The sequence below is a fragment of the Lemur catta genome, chromosome 14 (assembly GCF_020740605.2).
Source record: "Lemur catta isolate mLemCat1 chromosome 14, mLemCat1.pri, whole genome shotgun sequence".
NCBI classification, from domain to species: Eukaryota; Metazoa; Chordata; class Mammalia; order Primates; family Lemuridae; genus Lemur; species Lemur catta.
This window is the reverse complement of record NC_059141.1, coordinates 50,078,192-50,096,227: the sequence shown is the minus strand read 5'-3', so window position 1 is coordinate 50,096,227 and position 18,036 is coordinate 50,078,192. Positions and strand designations below refer to the sequence as shown.

At 38.7% G+C, this 18,036-nt stretch overlaps 1 protein-coding gene and 2 pseudogenes across 2 annotated transcripts in view; 1 reads left to right on the top strand and 2 right to left on the bottom strand.

Annotated features, from left to right (window-relative positions):
• MICU1 (mitochondrial calcium uptake 1) overlaps positions 1-18,036 on the bottom strand; it is a 238,307-nt gene that overhangs the window by 19,332 nt on the left and 200,939 nt on the right. For both annotated transcript variants that reach the window (XM_045569191.1, XM_045569192.1), the window contains exon 10: positions 9,703-9,811. In XM_045569191.1, coding sequence (XP_045425147.1) covers positions 9,703-9,811 — 109 coding nt within the window. The remainder of the gene's footprint in view (positions 1-9,702; positions 9,812-18,036) is intronic.
• Positions 4,518-5,183, top strand: LOC123650369 (annotated as a pseudogene).
• Positions 12,393-13,044, bottom strand: LOC123650374 (annotated as a pseudogene).

The following is an 18,036-nucleotide window of genomic DNA, read 5'->3' as shown; positions in this document are numbered from 1 at the left end:
AGAATCTCTCTTTCTGATTTTCCCCTGTCCCTGTCACCTGCCAAAGGCAGGACTCTAATCTGATTATGGGTCAAAAGAGCATCTTACCCCATACCCTGGAGGAAGGACTACTGCACAGAGAGGCCAGGAAGAATCTGAACAGAAAGGCCTTGCTAGATTTAGATCATGCACTTCTTGTCCAATCACATTTCTACCCAGTTGTCATTCATACCTACGTTGTGAAGCCTACATAAAATTCCAAGAGGACTGGGTTTGGAGAGTTTCCAGATAGCTGAACATGTGGAGGTGTCTGGAGGGTGGTGTGCCCAGGAAGGGCATGGAAGCTCCACACCCTTTTCCCCATACCTAACCCTATGCGTCTCTTCGTCTATATCCTTGTAATATCCTTTATGATAAACTAGTAAACCTAAGTGTTTCCCTGAGTTTTGTGAGCTGCTCTAGCAAATTAATCAATCTCAAAGAGGGGGTCATGGGAACCCCAATTTGAAGCCAGTTGGTCAGAAGTTCTGGAGGTCTAGACTCATGATTAGTGGGAGGGAGGGGTCAGTCTTGGTGACTGAGCCCTCAACCTGTGGGACCTGACCCAGTCTCCAGGTAGATAGTGTTGGAATTGAATTAGAGGACGCCCAGCTGTGTCCTCTGCTAGGTGTGTGGGAAAAACTCCCACATTTGGTCACAGAAGTCTTCTTCTGTGTTGGCTGTTGCGGAGTTGAGAAGAAAGCATGGTTTGAGAGTTTTCCTAAAGCACTACTATATCCAAGGTATTATTCTAGGTGTAGGGAGTACTGAAAGGTGGCCTTGCTAATAAACTAGCTAACAGAGAAAGATAAACTACTACACAGAAAGTAAGAGAAATAAACTCATAGCTCCCCTTTAAAAAGAAAATTGACAGCACAACTCTCCCCTTTGTTTTGTTTGATTAAACACCTGGGACTCTCATTATCTCTAAGAGTTCATTTTCACAGCCCTGAAGAGCCCTAAGCAGACAGCAGGGATGTGAGCTCCCTCCTAGGTCTTGCCAAAACCAGATTCCAAGGACTCTGATAAAGCCAGCCTCACGGAGAAAAGGGGAGAAAAAAAAAAAAGGAAAAATCAGACGCAGCCGCTTTAGCTACTCCTGTTATCAGTCTGCATCAAAGGAAAAAAAGCAAACATTTTTACCCCTTAAAAGCGCAAACAGCTTTTCCTCAGCTGCCAGCACTTTCCACCTTCCTTCTTGTAGTGCCATGCCATTTTCCTTCTCTTTCTCGAGAAAGCAAAATAACCTTTTTACTACCTTCCATCCTAATCTTTGTGTGAGAAATCTTTCTTAGCACCTGCCGTGAGCTCCTAGTGAGTTCCCCACGTATGAATTCACACCCTTACAAGTATATCCATCCATGAGCAAGATGGATAAGCATTCTATATAGTAAGGGATGACAGATAATAAGCAAACACATAACTGCTTGAGAAAATAGCAGGTAGTGATATAAATGGTGTAAGTAAAAAATAGGATAATGTAGTGCAGGATGATGGAGCTACTTTAGAAAGGGAAGGTCTTTCTTTCTGAGGAAGTGACTCACAACAGACCTGAATTACAAGGAGCCAAACACATGGGGATCCTGGGGAAGAGCACATGAAGTAGAACGAACAGCTAGAACTAAGGCCTTAAGGTGAGAGTGAGCTTGGTATATTTGGAATATAAAAAGAACAATGTGGAGTGGAGTGAACTGGAATGAAAGTGCTATTTGATGAAGTCAGAGAGTACACAAGGGCCATGGCCTAGCCTGGGGACACCAGGGTGAAGACAGTAGGGCTGCAGCAGGCAAGACGGAGAAAAGGAGGCAGATGCAGGATATGTTTTGGAGGTAAAGGCATGGATTCATTGAAGAAATAAGAGAGTACGGAATTAAGGATGGTGCCTGGTTTTGTATGCTTGAGCTTCTGCATATTTGGTGAATAATTCAATTTATAAGATTTATTGAAGTCTTCCCATTTATGTGCCAAATATTGTAGTCAATAGTCTCTGCTCTACTTCATTAGCTATATTTGTGGAAATTTATGCCCACACCCATGATTTACAGTTAGGAACTGATGACAATAGTGAAGGCATAAGATTTTAGGTTAATTTTAAATTGTAAAATCTGTAAATGATATAGTTTTTTAAAATTTATATTCAATAGTCAGGTAAGGCCTTTATGAGGAAGTAACACCTGAATTGAGACTTGAAAGGTAAATAGAAGTTACTCAGGTAAAGATTATAATTAGGTTTCTAAAAAAAAAAATTAAGGTTTTAAACAGATACATATAAATATTTTCACAGCAAATTAAATTCACATTTTTGGTTTGTTTTTATTTTTGTTTTACTTTGCAGACTACATATGGTTGATTTTTAATTCTTAGTTGCTGTAGTGGGTTGAATGGTGGCCCCAAAAAAGATATGTTCACATATTAGCCCCCAGAACTTGTGACTGTGACCTTATTTGGAAACAGGGTCTTTGTAGATATAATTAAGTTAAAGATCTTGAGATGACATCACCCTGGATTAGCCAGTTAGGCCCTAAATCCAATGACAAGTGTTCTTTTAAGAGACACACAGAAGAAAGACACATAGGGAGAAGCAGGTAAAGGCCATGTGCAGACAGAGGCAGAGACTGGAGTGATACAGCCACAAGCCAAGGACCACTTAGAGACACCAGAAGCTGGAAGAGGCAAGAAAGGATTCTCCCCTATAGCCTTTGGAGGGAAGTGGCCCTACCAACATCTTAAATTCAGATTTCTGGCCTTTAGAACTGTGAGAGAATAAATTTGTGTTGTTTTAAATCACCAAGTTTGTGGTAATTCCTAGGATGGCAGTCCTAGGAAACAAACACATGTGTCTTTTCCCTGCTACTTAGCATGAACCTAGGCCAATGTCCCCTACATATCTATCTACATACACTCAAGAAATCTGAAGTTATACAGATTTGACAAAGAAGTCAAAACAAGCGCAAAGTTCATTCCAGTTGTTGCAAATGGCAGGATTTCCTTCCTTTTTTATGGCTGAATAGTATTTCATTGTACATATATACCACATTTTCTTTATTCATCCGTTGATGGACACTAAGGTTGCTTCTGTATCTTGGCAACTGTCAATAGTGCTGCAATAAACATGGGAATGCAGATATCTCTTTGACATATTGATTTCATTTCCTTTGGATATATATCCAGTAGTAGGATTGCCAGATCACATGGTAGTTCTATTTTTTTTTTTTTTTTTGAGACAGAGTCTCGCTCTGTTGCCCGGGCTAGAGTGAGTGCTGTGGCATCAGCCTCACTCACAGAAACCTCAAACTCCTGGGCTCAAGCCATCCTCCTGCCTCAGCCTCCTGAGTAGCTGGGACTACAGGCATGTGCCACCATGCCCGGCTAATTTTTTCTATATATATATTTTAGTTGGCCAGATAATTTCTTTCTATTTTTAGTAGACGGGGGTCTCACTCTTGCTGAGGCTGGTCTCGAACTCCTGACCTCGAGCGATCTGCCCGCCTTGGCCTCCCAGAGTGCTAGGATTACAGGCGTGAGCCACCACGCCCGGCTCTATTTTTAATTTTTTGAGGAACTTCCATGTGGAATCTAACAAAGTTGATCTCATAGAAGTAGAAAGTAGAATGATGATTACCAGAGGCTGGGGTGGTTGGGGGAAGGCAGTTGGGGAGATGCTGGTCAGAGAATATTTATAGTTAGGAGAAATAAATTCAAGAGATCTATTGTACAGCATGGTAGCTATACTTAATAATGATACACTGTATTCTTAAAAAATGCTAACAGAGTAGATGTTATGTGTTCTCAGAACAAAAATAACTACAGTTGGCCCTTGAAAAATGCAGAGGTAAGGAGAGCTGACCTCCTTGTACAGTCAAAAATCCATAATAACTTTTGACTCCCCCAAAACTTAACTGTCATTAGCCTGTTGACTAGAAGCCTTACTGACAACATAAACAGTTATTAACACATATTTTTTGTGTTATATGTATTATATACTGTATTCTTACAATAAAGTAAGCTAGAAAAAAGAAAATGCTCTTAGGAAATCATAAGGAAGAGAAAATATACATTTACAGTAATGTACTGTATTTATCAATACTGTAAGTTTACATCACCTATTTATAAGATGAATCATTTGTCTGAAATGGTGGGCAATGACAGCTGCAGACCTCAATCTATGGTACATATCAAATAATTCAACTTTTTCTTGTAATGTCATGACTTTTCTTGGTTCTTGGGAGCATTTCCAGCATAACTAGTGGCACTTTGTATGTGTCCCATGGCACTACTCAAGGTTTACAGTATTTCACTAAACATGCTAAAAAATACTCCAGAACTGCAAGAGATCACTTTTTACTGTGTTATGAAACTTACTGGAGAGATCAACTACTCACATGGAGATGATTAGTGTTACACAGCATTTTAAGCAGATACAACACTTGAGCTCACAGAAAAAACAACAGGGGGTGGCTACGGAATTATTACAGTAGTACAGTATGTACTACATTAATTTTATGCAGTTATGATTTAAAATTGCATCTTTCCTTTTGTTGCTGTGGCTGGAACCTTGAGTATGCTAAGGCTTCAGAGGAGGCTTGCCTCCAGTGTCTGCCACTGCAGCAAAAAGAAAGTCTGGTTGGACCCCAATAAGGCCAGTGATATCACCAATGGCAACACCTATCAGCAGAACTGGAAGCTGATCAAAGATAGGCTGATCATCTGCAAGCCTGTGACTGTCCATTCCTGGGCTAGATGTTGGAAAAACACCGTGGCCCATTGGAAGGCAGGGATGTGGGCGTGGGTAAGCGAAAGGGTACAGCCAGTGTGCAAATGCCTGAGAAGGTAACTGGATGAGGAAGATGAGGATTCTGTGCCAGCTGCAGAAGATACTGTGACTCTAGGAAGATTGACCACCACATGTATCACAGTCTGTACCTTAAGGTGAAGGGCAATGTGTTCAGAAACAAGCAGATTCTCATGGAACATAAGCTGAAGGCAGACAAAGCCTGCAAGAAGCTCCTGGCTGACCAGGCTGAGGCCTTCAGGTCCAGGACCAAGGAAGCAGGCAAGCGCCATGAAGAGTGTCTCTAGGCCAAGAAGAATGAGAGCATCAAGACTCTGTCTAAAGAGGAACAGGCCAAGAAATAAAGCTCCCCCTTTCTTGTCTGCACACAGTGGCCTCGGTGATAACAGAACAATCATTCAAATAAAACAAGTCTTTGTCTGCTTAATAAAACAGAACAAAACAAAAAGGCATCTATTCATTTGTTTGCATTTCTTTCAAATGGTGCTATATATGGTCTGTGTTTGTGTGTGTAAGTTTTGATAAATTTTAACTTTTTAAATAGATTTGTGTATATTTTATGGTAGTAAATGATTAAATAGACTAGAGTCTACATATATTTTATGTTTTTTCTTAATTCTTTCAATATTTTTAGACTACATCATTCAGATCTGTGAGTTTTTTCAAATGTTGCAATTTCCAAAAATTTTTCCAATATATTTATTGAAAAAAATCCATGTATAAGTGGCCCCAGGCAGTTCAAACCTGTGTTGTTCAAAGGTCAACTGTATGTGAGATAATGCATGTGTTAATCAGCAAGATTTAACCATTCTACTATGTATACAGTTGTCCCTCAGTATCCACGGGGGATTGGTTCCAGGACCCCTACAGATACCCAAATTCACAGATGCTCAAGGCCCACAGTGGGCACTGTGGGACCCAAGGATGCTTAAAGTCAGCTCTTCATGTTCTCGACTTTCTCATTGCGAGAATACAGTATTTTTGGTCAGTGGCTGGTTGGTTGAATCTTCGATGTGGAACTCCTGGATATGGAGGGCCAACTGCATATGCTTCATAAATCACATTGTACATGATAAACATATACAATTTTATATATCAATTAAAAAATTTTTGAAAAAAAGGATGGCTAGCCAGATATTTCCCCCTACGAACCTAGTACAAAATTAAATGAATGTATTTCTTTACCAAAAAAAAAAAAAAAGGCAAAACATCATATATCTCAAAGCCACATGTATTTTTGGATGTCAGACATGGATGTATAATTTGCACCACTGCCAAGGATAATGAGGCATAGAATATATGGAGACTAAACATCCCAGCCAATGGCCTGAAATCACTTAAGAAACATTTTTTCTTTTTTTTTTTTAATCACTAGGTTACATTTCCCTTTGCCACCACTACTCTGAACCATTCTATTTTGTACACCCTATAATTTTAACACAGATAATGATTCATGCTATAAAACTGTTGTTTAAAGTAATTCTATTGTCTTTAGTTGGGCTTTAAAAATATGCAAAAATAAAGAGGAGGTTATTAATTTTATATTTTATAATAAATGATGACTTCAAATCATACGTCTTTTGATTTGCAGATGCTGTCAAATCCTAGTTTATGAAACAGCAATATAACCAAAGCTATTCTGCAGAAATGATCTGGTGGTTCTAGTACTGCTACACACACACACACACCCCTCCATGTGATATCATTAACATTTTTTTTAGAAGATTCTGCAAAAAGATCAGAGGAAATATGATTATTATTTCTTTTTTAGAAACAAGGTCTCACTAGATTGCCCAGGCTGGCCTTGAATTCCTGGGCTGAAGGGATTTTCTTGCCTCAACTAATGGTGTGTACCATTGTGCCTGGCTTGGAAATATTATTTTAAACAAAAAAATGGTATTAATGTTTTAAAAAGTTATTTGAGGCCAGGTGTGGTGGTTCATGCCTATAATCCTAGCACTCTAAGAGGCCGAGGTGGGAGGATTGCTTGAGCTAAGGAATTTGAGACCAGCCTGAGCAAGAGCGAGATCCCGTCTCTACAAAAAATAGAAAAAAATTAGCTAGGCAGTGGTGGCATGTGCCTATAGTCCCAGCTACTCGGAGGCTGAGACAGGAGAATCACTTGAGCCCAAGAGTTTGAGGTTGCAGTGAGCTATGATAACACCACTGCACTCTACCCAGGGTGACAGAGAGAGAACCTGTCTCAAAAACAAAACAAAACAAAATAAATACAAGTTATGGGAATCAATAAAATTATATAAAATACATTCAGATCACAAAGGAGGAAGTAAAGCTATCACTATTTGCAGATGGAATGATCTTGTATTTTTTCTAGCTTTACTGAGGTATAATTGACAAATATAAATTACATATATTTAAAGCATACAATGTGATATATTGGTATATGTATACATTGTGAAATGACTGCCACAATCAAGCTAATTAACATTTCCATCCCTCACATAGTTAAGTTTTTGTGTGTGTGGCATCTCAGGGTGAAACACTTAAGCTCTACTAGTTACTCATAACAAATTTCAAGTATACAATAAGATTACTAATTATAGTCACCATGCTGTACATTAGCTCTCTAGAACTAACTCATCCTACATATGACAGTTTGTATGCTTTGACCAGTAACTCCCCATTTTCCCCACTCCTGCAGCCCCTGGGAACTACCATTCTACTCTGTTTCTATGAATTCAACTTTATTTAGATTCCACATATAACTGAGAGCCATGATCTTTTCCTAGAAAATCTTAAGGAATCTACTAAGAAGTGCTGAATAAGCAAGACTGTGTTTATACCTCCCCCCACCTCCAAAAGTGGGACAGGACCATCTGGGAATGAGCCTTCCCAGTGCTGAGGGATGAAGGACATCTATCACTCTAACCTAAGCAGAGATTGGCCATCAATCCTTCCAAGGGAATATTTTTGATCAAAAGTGGGGAAATGAGAAAAGAAAAACAGCTCAGAGCAGTCTGAGCTATGTGAGGTATACAAAATTTATGAGGCCCAGAGAGATGTGAATATGGGATGTCAGTCATGCTTCCCCACTCCCACACCCATGCTGGGGAGGCGGGTAATTGTTTAAAAGTATTTTATTCCTTTTCAGGAAGGTTTCTTATTGCTGCTTCAATTTCAGTACTTGATATTGGTCTGTTCTGGAATTCTGTTTCTTCCTGTTTGAGCCTAGGGAGGCTGTGTGTTTCTAAGAATTTGTCCATTTCCTCCACATTTTCAAGTTTATGTGCATATAGTGTTTGTAGTATTCATAGATGATATTTTGTATTTCCGTGGTATCAGTTGTAATATCTCCTTTTTCATTCCTGATGGAGCTTATTAGAGTCCTTCTTTTCTGCTTCTCATTAATCTAGCAAGAGGAGTGTCAATTTTGTTTATTTTTTCAAGGAACCAACTTTTTGTTTTATTAATCTTCTGTATAGTGTTTTTGTTATTGCTTTCATTTAGTTCTACTCTGATCTTTGTTATTTCTTGGCTTCTTCCTGAACTTTGGGGAAAAGCACTGTAGTCACTATTCTCTATGTTTCTGTTTTAGCTTTACTGCTAATTGATAATTCTATCTTTAACTTGTATACTCAGCTAGGTCTACATATTACTTAGAGATTAAGAAGTTTATCTTTGAAAAATTTTGTAACTGTTTGCTCATGTAGATAGAATTAATTAAGGGATCCCTTGAAACCTCTGGGGAGCCTTAAAACCTAAACAAATGATCTGTACATACAAATCTATAACCACTAACAACTAACTGCTGTACCAATAAATACTGATGTGGGCTTTCACTCAGTGCCTCCTGGCTCATGGGAATGCTGGTGGACCCCTGACTTCCCCATCACTTTAAACTACACTTTGTCTCTGTCTCTATTATTTCCAAATCTCTTGTCTAGGACCTGTTTTGTTGGAGAGTAGCTAACTCCCGGCAGCTGATTAGTCAGATGAACAGATGTATAGATATATGATCAAGCAAATATGCCAAAATGTTAATTGAACTGGAAATATGAATGTTATTTAAATAATTATTTCAACTGTTCTGAATGTTTAAAAATTTTCATAATATTATAAAATGTTGGGGAAAAATTATGCTTTCAATTTCTCTGCTCCCTCATATTGCCTGTACAAATTGTAACTGAATTTATATGAAGTAAGCCAACAGGGGGTGCTATTCTCAGCCACGAGTTTATCTTTTTTTGTTTTTTTTGAGACAGGGTCTCACTCTGTAGCCCCGCTACAGTGCAGTGGCGTCATCATAGCTCACTGCAACCTCAAACTCCTGGGTTCAAGCGATCCTCTTGCCTCAGCCTTCGAAGTAGCTGGGACTCGGGAGACATGTGCCACCATGTCTGGTTAATTTTTCTATTTTTTGTAGAGATGGGAGTCTTGCTCTTGCTCAGACTGGTCTTGTGCTCCTGGCCTTAAGTGATCCTCTCGTCTCAGCCTCCCAAAGTGCTAGGATTACATGTGTGAGCCACTGTGGTGGGCCAGTGAGGATTTTATTTTTTTAAAAAACCTTTAATATATTAATAGGAAATAAACCAAACCATTCCTTCTCATCAAAGACATAAAGTGCATAGTGACTTCACATTATATATATAATGACTCTGGCTCAGCTGAGGGAAGTTCTTGCAGTTTCATGCTTCAGTTTCAGCATAGATGCCTATTTTCAAGGCTAATCATTTAAAGATGGGCACCAGTCCTGACTACAGCCTTTAGCACAAGAAAACTTATTTGCTGAGCTTGACATCTCAGGGTGAAATGCAAGGCTCATGTGATGTCAAACAAAACAAAACAAAGCCAAGAAAAACTAATATTTTACTATTAAGGCAGTTACAGATTCAGTGTTTATACCTTCAACAAAAGCTCTTGTGTTTTATTACCTTTATCAAGAGATGCTCCAGCCATATGGTAAAAGCTCAATGCAGTGTCCACATCATTAATATTCTTTAGGAAGGTAAAGAAGTTCTCCACCTCCTGAAATGTCAGACCCTGAAAGAGGAAAGATGGTAAGGTAAGGCTGTAGCACAAAATGCAGAAAACTAGGCAGTTATTTATGTCTATAAATCAGAAATTTATGCCCATGTCGAGAACAGAAACTGAATAAATTAGTCAAGGAATGTCAAATTTGTATACAATAGGGGAAAAAAAACTCCAGAATTTTACCCTGAGAAAGGCAAACTGGCTGCTTCCCTCTCACAGGTAAAATCTGACAAAGCTTCTTAGAATGATGGCTGGATGCCTTTTATGAAAATATTTCTAACTGTGCTCTCCAATTGGTCACACCATCAATTATGACACTTCCTAAATGGCCTGCAGCTACTTGATTTGTTCTACATCTTAAGAAGTAAGATCAGAGTGAGGACTTCCATTTTAATAATCTGCTCACAGGCCAGCTAAGCATTTCTGAGACTTAAGCTAATTAAAGAATCACCAAAATCAGTGATATACAGGGAAAGGGTTTCACTATTTAGCAAAACCCAAGCACTGGGGAAGTTATTACCTCAATTTAAAAGATACCGACAAAGTGATTTGCCACTTAACATTAATCTGATGAAATTATGTGAGCGAAGAAATCCTTTTCAAAAGCTGTTCAAAGAATGAACAGTTCAATGAATCTCAGATTCTACTTTCTATGATGGCTCAAGAGAAAGTACCTGGGATTCCTTCATAGGGAGGAAAATTTGTCCTATTTGCCTTTTCCCCACTTCTCACACATCATGCTGTGATGGAAATGAATACAGTTTCTGAGAAGTAAAAAGGCTGGGAATGCTCCAGACACTGAGATGAATATTTTAATAAAGCATCAGGTCCTTAAGGCATCGCAGATGTTGACTGGCTTCCACTTAGTGCTGCTCCTTTCCTGATTTCCATTTCCCCAAACTACAGAGACCAAGAACCTACTTCAGGAACTCAATAATGAGGAAATCTTAATACAGACAATCTATAGTTCTTTCCCAGTACTCTCCAAACTCAGGCAATTGTACCTTTTTCGTATTATCAATCAAACTGAGAGCTAAAATACTATTGGTGTGATTATGTCACATGATCTTTCATAATTTTTTTCCCTTAGAATCACAGAACTTAAAAAACTTTTTATTGTGGAATATGATGACCATATAGAAAAGCACATAAAATGTAAATGCACAACTTAACAAACTGTTGTAAAATGAAAACCCATAGAACCTCCATTCAGGTCAAAGAACAGATTATTATCAGCATCCCAGAAGCCTCCTCCCTTCCCCCAACATGCTTCTTCCCAATCGTAAGCCCCATCTCCACTCCCACCCCCAGTGATAATAATCACTATTCTGATTTTTAGGGGATTCATTTCCTTTTTTTAAAAATAGCATTACTACCTATTTATGCATCCTTAAACAGAAATAGTAGCTAAATTTTGTCTGTTTCTGAACTTTATAAATGGAATCATGTAGTAGGCATTCTGTTATATATGGCTTCTCTAATATTTGTTCATGTTTTTGTGTATATCTATAGTTCGTTAATTTCTATTGCTATAAATTATTCAATTATGTGAATATACTACCATTTGCTTATCCATTCCATTTGGACTATTTCCAATATTTGGCAATTATGAACTGTGGTGCATCTGTACTGAAGCATTCATTCAAACATTTACAGAGTACCTTCTATGTACTAAGTGCCATAATTTTTGGTAGTGAACTAGAAGGCCTAAATTATATACCTTTTTCCTAATTTGAGGTCATTCTCTTGGCCTTGACTTAGAGTGCCCAGAGTTAGGTCTCATTACTTATATGGATGCCATACTATGCTATTCAATGTAAGCACTGGACTAGAATCAACCTTACAGAGGAGAATACCACTGGATTAGAAGTACATGTTCTATCATATCACTGCTTGTGGATAGATACAGTGATCCTCCTTTCCCCTCTATCAAAAAACATGTAAAGGTGGAAGCCACCCAAGCGTCCATCAATGGATGAATTGATAAACAAAATGCAGTATATATACACAATGGACTATTATCCAGTCTTTATAAGGAATAAAATGGTGACACAAGCTACAACATGGATGTACTTTGAAGACAATATGCCACGTGAAATAAGCCTGCCACAAGAGGACAAAGGAAAATAGTGTATGATTACACTTACATGAGTTACCTAGAGTAGTCAAATTAATAGGGAAAGAAAGTTGAATGGTGATTGTTAGGGGCTGGGGAGAAGGAGAATGTGGAGTTATTGTTTAATGGGTAAGGCATTCCAGTCTGGGAAGATGAACAAAGTTCTGGAGACGGATGGTAGTAACAGTTGCACAACAATGTGAATGTACCCAATGCCACTGAAATATACACTTAAAATAGTTAGAATGGTAAAATTTTATGTTATGTATATTTTAGACTCCCTCCCCCCCATGACATGATAAAACTTTAAAACTTTTCTTATTAAGATATGGATTCCTGTAGGGGGTGGAGATTTAGGGGACTGAGTTATTGAAAGGTTTTTTGAGGCTAAAAGGTTAACATAAAATTCTTAAAACAGAAAGATCATGGTAGAGAAAAATGTTTCCTACTTTGAAAAACCACCTCTAATGTTTGTTATTTCCATTTATTTTACTCTTAGTAATATAACTTTTTCTATTTCATATATATGATTGAACACATATTTTGCTTTAAAATTAACAGTAACAATTGAAGAAACAATGGTTTATTTTTCTAATCAAGTGACCAAACTGCTGAATCTTAAGGCCTCAATAAATGTTGCATCTTATTATTTTCATTTAACAATAAGACCTTCTATTTTGATTATTCCTGGTAAATAACAATTTTGTTTCTCCAGTGGTTTCCATTTGCCAAATAGTCATTACAGATGGTTTAACATGGTGGCTACTGCTTTCAAGGGTCCTATCAGATGAATCCTCATTTCCAGTGCAGCAGCTCTTGGCAATCTTTCATTGAAAATCCATCCATCAGGACTTCTCGATTGTGGATGGCTAAGGAGTCCTGCTTTGGCTGCCAGAGCTTCATTCTGCTAAATATGATATTCTTGCAACCCCATGGATATTCTTTGTGTCATTTTTAAATATTTCTGTAAGCAATGTTCTGAACAGGTGGTCTCTTCTCAGGTTTTACTTCTCTTGTTGTGAAGTCTTTAACACAGTTCAAAAAGCAGGTTTCTGTAAGTTTACTGTGGGTCTCAAGAATTTCCTTAAACTTTTATCTAATCAGATTCTGGTATTTGTGCAGCCATATTCTTTTGGTACGTTTATTAATCACATTTTCTAATGCATGAGTTTTCTTTCTGTTCTGGAAAAGTTGTCCAACTTCTGCTTGAATCTCTCTAGTGAGGCTGTTTCTTACTCAAGCACAGGCTTTCACATCCAACATCTGTACGAGGCTGGGGGGCTGTGCTGTGGTTGAATCTGGGGACAGAGGGTCAGGATCAGGGCAGGTGCAGTGGCTGCTACATAGGAAAGAACCTAATGTTTGTTAATTTCTTTTTTTAATTAATTAATTAATTTTTATTTTTTGTTTTTGGAGACAGAGTCTCACTCTGTTGCCCGGGTTAGAGTGCCGTGGCAGCAACCTAGCTCACAGCAACCTCAAACTTACTGGGCTCAAGTGATCCTCCTGCCTCAGCCTCCCCAATAGCTGGGACTACAGGCACGTGCCACCATGCCTGGCTAAATTTTTCTATATATTTTTAGTTGTCTAGCTAATTTCTTTCTATATTTTTTAGTAGAGACGTGGATCTCGCTCTTGCTCAGGCTGGTCTCGAACTCCTGACCTCGAGCGATCCTTCCGCCTTGGCCTCCCAGAGTGCTAGGATTACAGGTGTGAGCCACTGCGCCCGGCCTAATGTTTGTTAATTTCTAAAAGACATAGTGAAGGAGCAAATACTATATGCTCAGGACCACAGTGCTTATGCTGAGAATTATAGAACAGAAAGAGAACAATATTAACTGCATGGCTATTTATCTGATGATTTAGAAAAACAGTGGAATACAAATCACATTATATAACTATTAAATCTAAATATATAACACTTTACCTTTATCACATAGATAAAATAAAAAACATCTATTGGGCACTTACTAATCACTCAGCACTATGCCAAGAACAGTGACGGAAATAAAATTGCATTGGATATAGGCCTTGATTTTATGGCACTTACAATTTAGATAGGCCTCTTTAAAGAATAGATGACATCAGTCAAAAAATTCTTTTTTTTTTTTTTTTTTTTTTGGAGACAGAGTCTCACTCTGTTGCCCGGGCTAGAGTATCGTGGCGTCAGCCCAGGTTGCAGCAACCTCAAACTCCTGGGCTCCAGCGATCCTTCTGTATCAGCCTCCTGAGTAGCTGGGACTACAAGCATGCACCACCATGCCCAGCTAATTTATTTCTATATATTTTTAGTCATCCAACTAATTTCTTTCTATTTTTTTAGTAGAGACAGGGTCTCGTTCTTACTCAGGCTGGTTTCGAACTCCTGAGCTCAAATGATCCACCCGCCCTGGCCTCCCAGAGTGCTAGGATTACAGGCGTGAGCCACTGCGCCCTGCCAAGTCACAAAATTCTTATTTCTTGCTACTTCAGTAAAAACTCCAGAAGGCTACTGGAATAAAGCTAGACTGAGATTACAACATGAGCTTTGTGGCTGGTAAAATGGAAAGTGAAAGGATATGCTTATTGCAAGGTGAGTTGTTCAGATCAGAAGGCTACAGTTTATGCACAATCTATTGGCCAGTGACTTGAACTGCAGACATAGCAGTCAAAAAGAACTATCTTACTCTTACACTTGGTATTAAAGGGATTTTCTTGACATAAAATGGGGAGAAGATGGATAAGTTATCTTATCCTGTGACCAATTTTTCAACAAATTGGTTATCTACCTTTGGAAAGGTGGTCTTACATAAAATTGGGCTCTACATGACTAAAAAAGAAGATAAGATTAATGGTAGTTGTGAACAGTAGAGACATTTCTTTAGGTTATTTAAAAATGAATTTAACATTAGGAAGTTGTTAAGCAAGCAAATACAATTGTCTTTCAAAACTAATAGCACATGTCATTTTATTTTAATTTCAAAATATGAAGAGGGTACAAATGTTTTAGGTTACATGGATTGCTTTTGTAATGTTTGAGTCCCAGTTACAGGTGTGCCCATCACCCAAAGAGTGTTCATTGTACCCATCAGGTAGGTTTTTGCCCCTTCCCCTCCTTCTTCCCCCTGGTTGATTTCCACTGACTTTTACTTCTCTCTGTACACATGTGCGCTCGCTCATTGGTTAGTTCCAATTTAATAGTGAGTACAGGTGTTTGTTTCTCCATTCTTGAGCTACTTCACTTAGAAAAATGGCCCCTAGTTCCATCTAGATTGTTGCAAAGGTATTAATTCATCTTTTTTATGGCTGAGCAGTACTCCGTGATATACATATACCACATTTTATTAACCCACTCATGAATTGATGGGCACTTGGATTGATTCCACGACTTGTGCAATTCTGAATTGTGCTCCAATAAACATTCGAGTGCAGGCGTCTTTTTAATGAAAAGTCTTTTCCTTTGGGTAGATACCCAATAGTGGGATTGTGGGATCAAATGGTAGGCCTACTTTTAGTTCTTTGAGGAATCTCCATACTGTTTTCCATAAGGGTTGTATTAATTTGCAGTCCCACCAACAGTGTATAAGTGTTCCTTTCTCTCTGAATCCACGCCAACATCTATTGTTTTTGGACTTTTAAATAAAAGCCATTCTAACTGGGGAAAGGTGATATCTCATTGTGATTTTAATTTGCATTTTCCTGATGATTAGTGACACTGAACATTTTTTCATATGTTTATTGGCCATTTGTCTTTCTTCTTTTGAGAAGCTTCTGTTCACGTCTTTTGCCCACTTTTTAATATGGTTGTTTGTTTTTTTCTTGCTGATTTGCTTGAGTTGTTTGTAAATTCTGGATATTTACCCTTTATCAGATACGTAGCTTGCAAGTATTTTTGCCCACTCTGTAGCTATCCATTTACTCTGTTGTTTGTTTTCATAACTGTACAGAAGCTTTTTAGTTTAATCAAATTCTATTTATTAATTTTTGTTGTTGCCATGATTGCCCTTGGGGTCTTAGTCATAAATTCTTTGCCTAGGCCGATATTTAGAAGAGTTTTTCCTAAATTTTCCTCTAGAATTCTTATGGTTTCATGCCTTAGATTTAAGTCTTTTATCCATTTAGAATTAATTTTTGTGAGTGGTAAGAGGTAGGGGTCCTGTTTCATTCTTCTGCATATGGTGATCCAGTTTTCCCAGCACTATTTATTGACTAGGGCTTCTTCTCCCCAGTGTATACTGTTGTCTGCTTTGTCAAAGGTCAGTTGGTTTTATATCTGGGTTCTGTGTGTGTCCTTGTGGTTTAGATATGTTTCCTGGAGACAGTAGATACTTGGGTTGTGTTTTTCCATCCATTCAGCCAGCGTATGTCTTTTGAGAGGAGCATCCAGTCTATTCACATTAATTGACAGCATTGATATGTGGGATACTAGTCTGTTCATCCTCTTAGGTAGTTTCTTATTGCTTTGTTTTACCTCTTGTTTTATTGTTTTATAATAATTTTGAAGTTTGGGAGTTTTTAAAGGTGATTTTACACTGGTGGGTGTCTGTTTTGCTGATTTGGGTAAAATGCTGTTCTGAGTATTTCGTGCAGGGCAGGTCTGGTCATGGCAAATTCCCCCCGTGTTTCCTTGTCTGGGAAAGACTTAATTTATCCATCGATTGTGAAACTTAGTTTTGCAGGATATAAAATTATAGGCTGGCAGTTTTTCTGTTTAAGTTGATTGATGATGGGGCCCCAATCCCTTCTGGCTTGTAGGGTTTCTGCTGAGAAGTCTGAAGTTAGCCTGATGGGTTTTCCTTTGTAGGTTATTTGACGCTTTCATGTTGCTGTTTGCAGAATTTTCTCCTTCATTTTGACTTTGGCCAGGTTGATTACTATGTGTCTTGAGGATGACCTATTTGCTATGAATCTTCCTGGTGTTTGATGTCTATCTTGTATCTAAATTTGATGTCTGAATTTCTGGTGATACTGGGGAAATTTTCCTCAATAATTTCCTAAAGTAGGTTTTCCTACTTTTAGCTCTTCTTCTCCCTCAGGAATACCTATAATTCAAATGTTAGTTGGTTTCACACAGTCCCATATCTCCCTCAGTGATTGCTCAGACTTTTCAATATTCTTTTCTGCCTCTTTGAATGACTGGGTTATCTCAAGAGCCTTGTGTTCTTGACAAGCTTTGAGATTCTTTCTTCTCCTTGGTTTAGCCTGCTGTTAAAGCTTTCTGCTGTGTTTTTTTTTTTTTTTTTTGAGACAGAGTCTTGCTCTGTTGCCCGGGCTAGAGTGAGTGCCGTGGCATCAGCCTGGCTCACAGCAACCTCAGACTCCTGGGCTTAAGCGATCCTACTGCCTCAGCCTCCCGAGTAGCTGGGACTACAGGCATGAGCCACCATGCCCGGCTAATTTTTTGTATATATATTTTTAGTTGGCCAGATAATTTCTTTCTATCTTTAGTAGAGACGGGGTCTCACTCTTGCTCAGGCTGGTCTCGAACTCCTGACCTTGAGCAATCCACCCGCCTCGGCCTCCCAGAGCTAGGATTACAGGCGTGAGCCACCGCGCCCGGCCTCTGCTGTGTTTTGAAATTCCCTAAATGAGTCTTTCATTTCTTTAAGTTCTGTTATATTCTTTCTTATGTTGTCTAGCTCTCCAGTGACTTTTTCATTGGTTTCCTGAAATATTTTTTTGGCTTCCTTTTGTTGGTTTTCAACTTTCTCTTCAATTCCATTCATCTTATTTGCCATCCATATTCTGAATTCCATTTCTGCAATTTCTTGTGGGTGGAGTCTACCACTGTAGCTCCATTGTGTTCCCTTGGGGGTGTCGAACTATTTAGTTTTTTCACATTGCCAGGGTTGTTTTGCTGGTTTCTTCTCATCTGGGTTCTCTTCCCTGAGATTTAGGTTAACAGAATTGCAGGGTACCTGTTCTATTTTGCTGGGGATTCCCTCGATCCAAATCCAGGGGTGACAGCTGTTCAGGGCTGGGGGGGGAGTGTCCTGAGTGAAGTGTTGGACCTCAGGGAGGTTCTGCTGGCCTAGTGGTAGTGGTAAGAGCTCAATGGTGGGGTCTTGGGGTCCATGCACAACTCTGGAGTCTCAGGGGTGGAGTCACAGGCCCAGCCGTGGCCCTGGAACTATAGTGG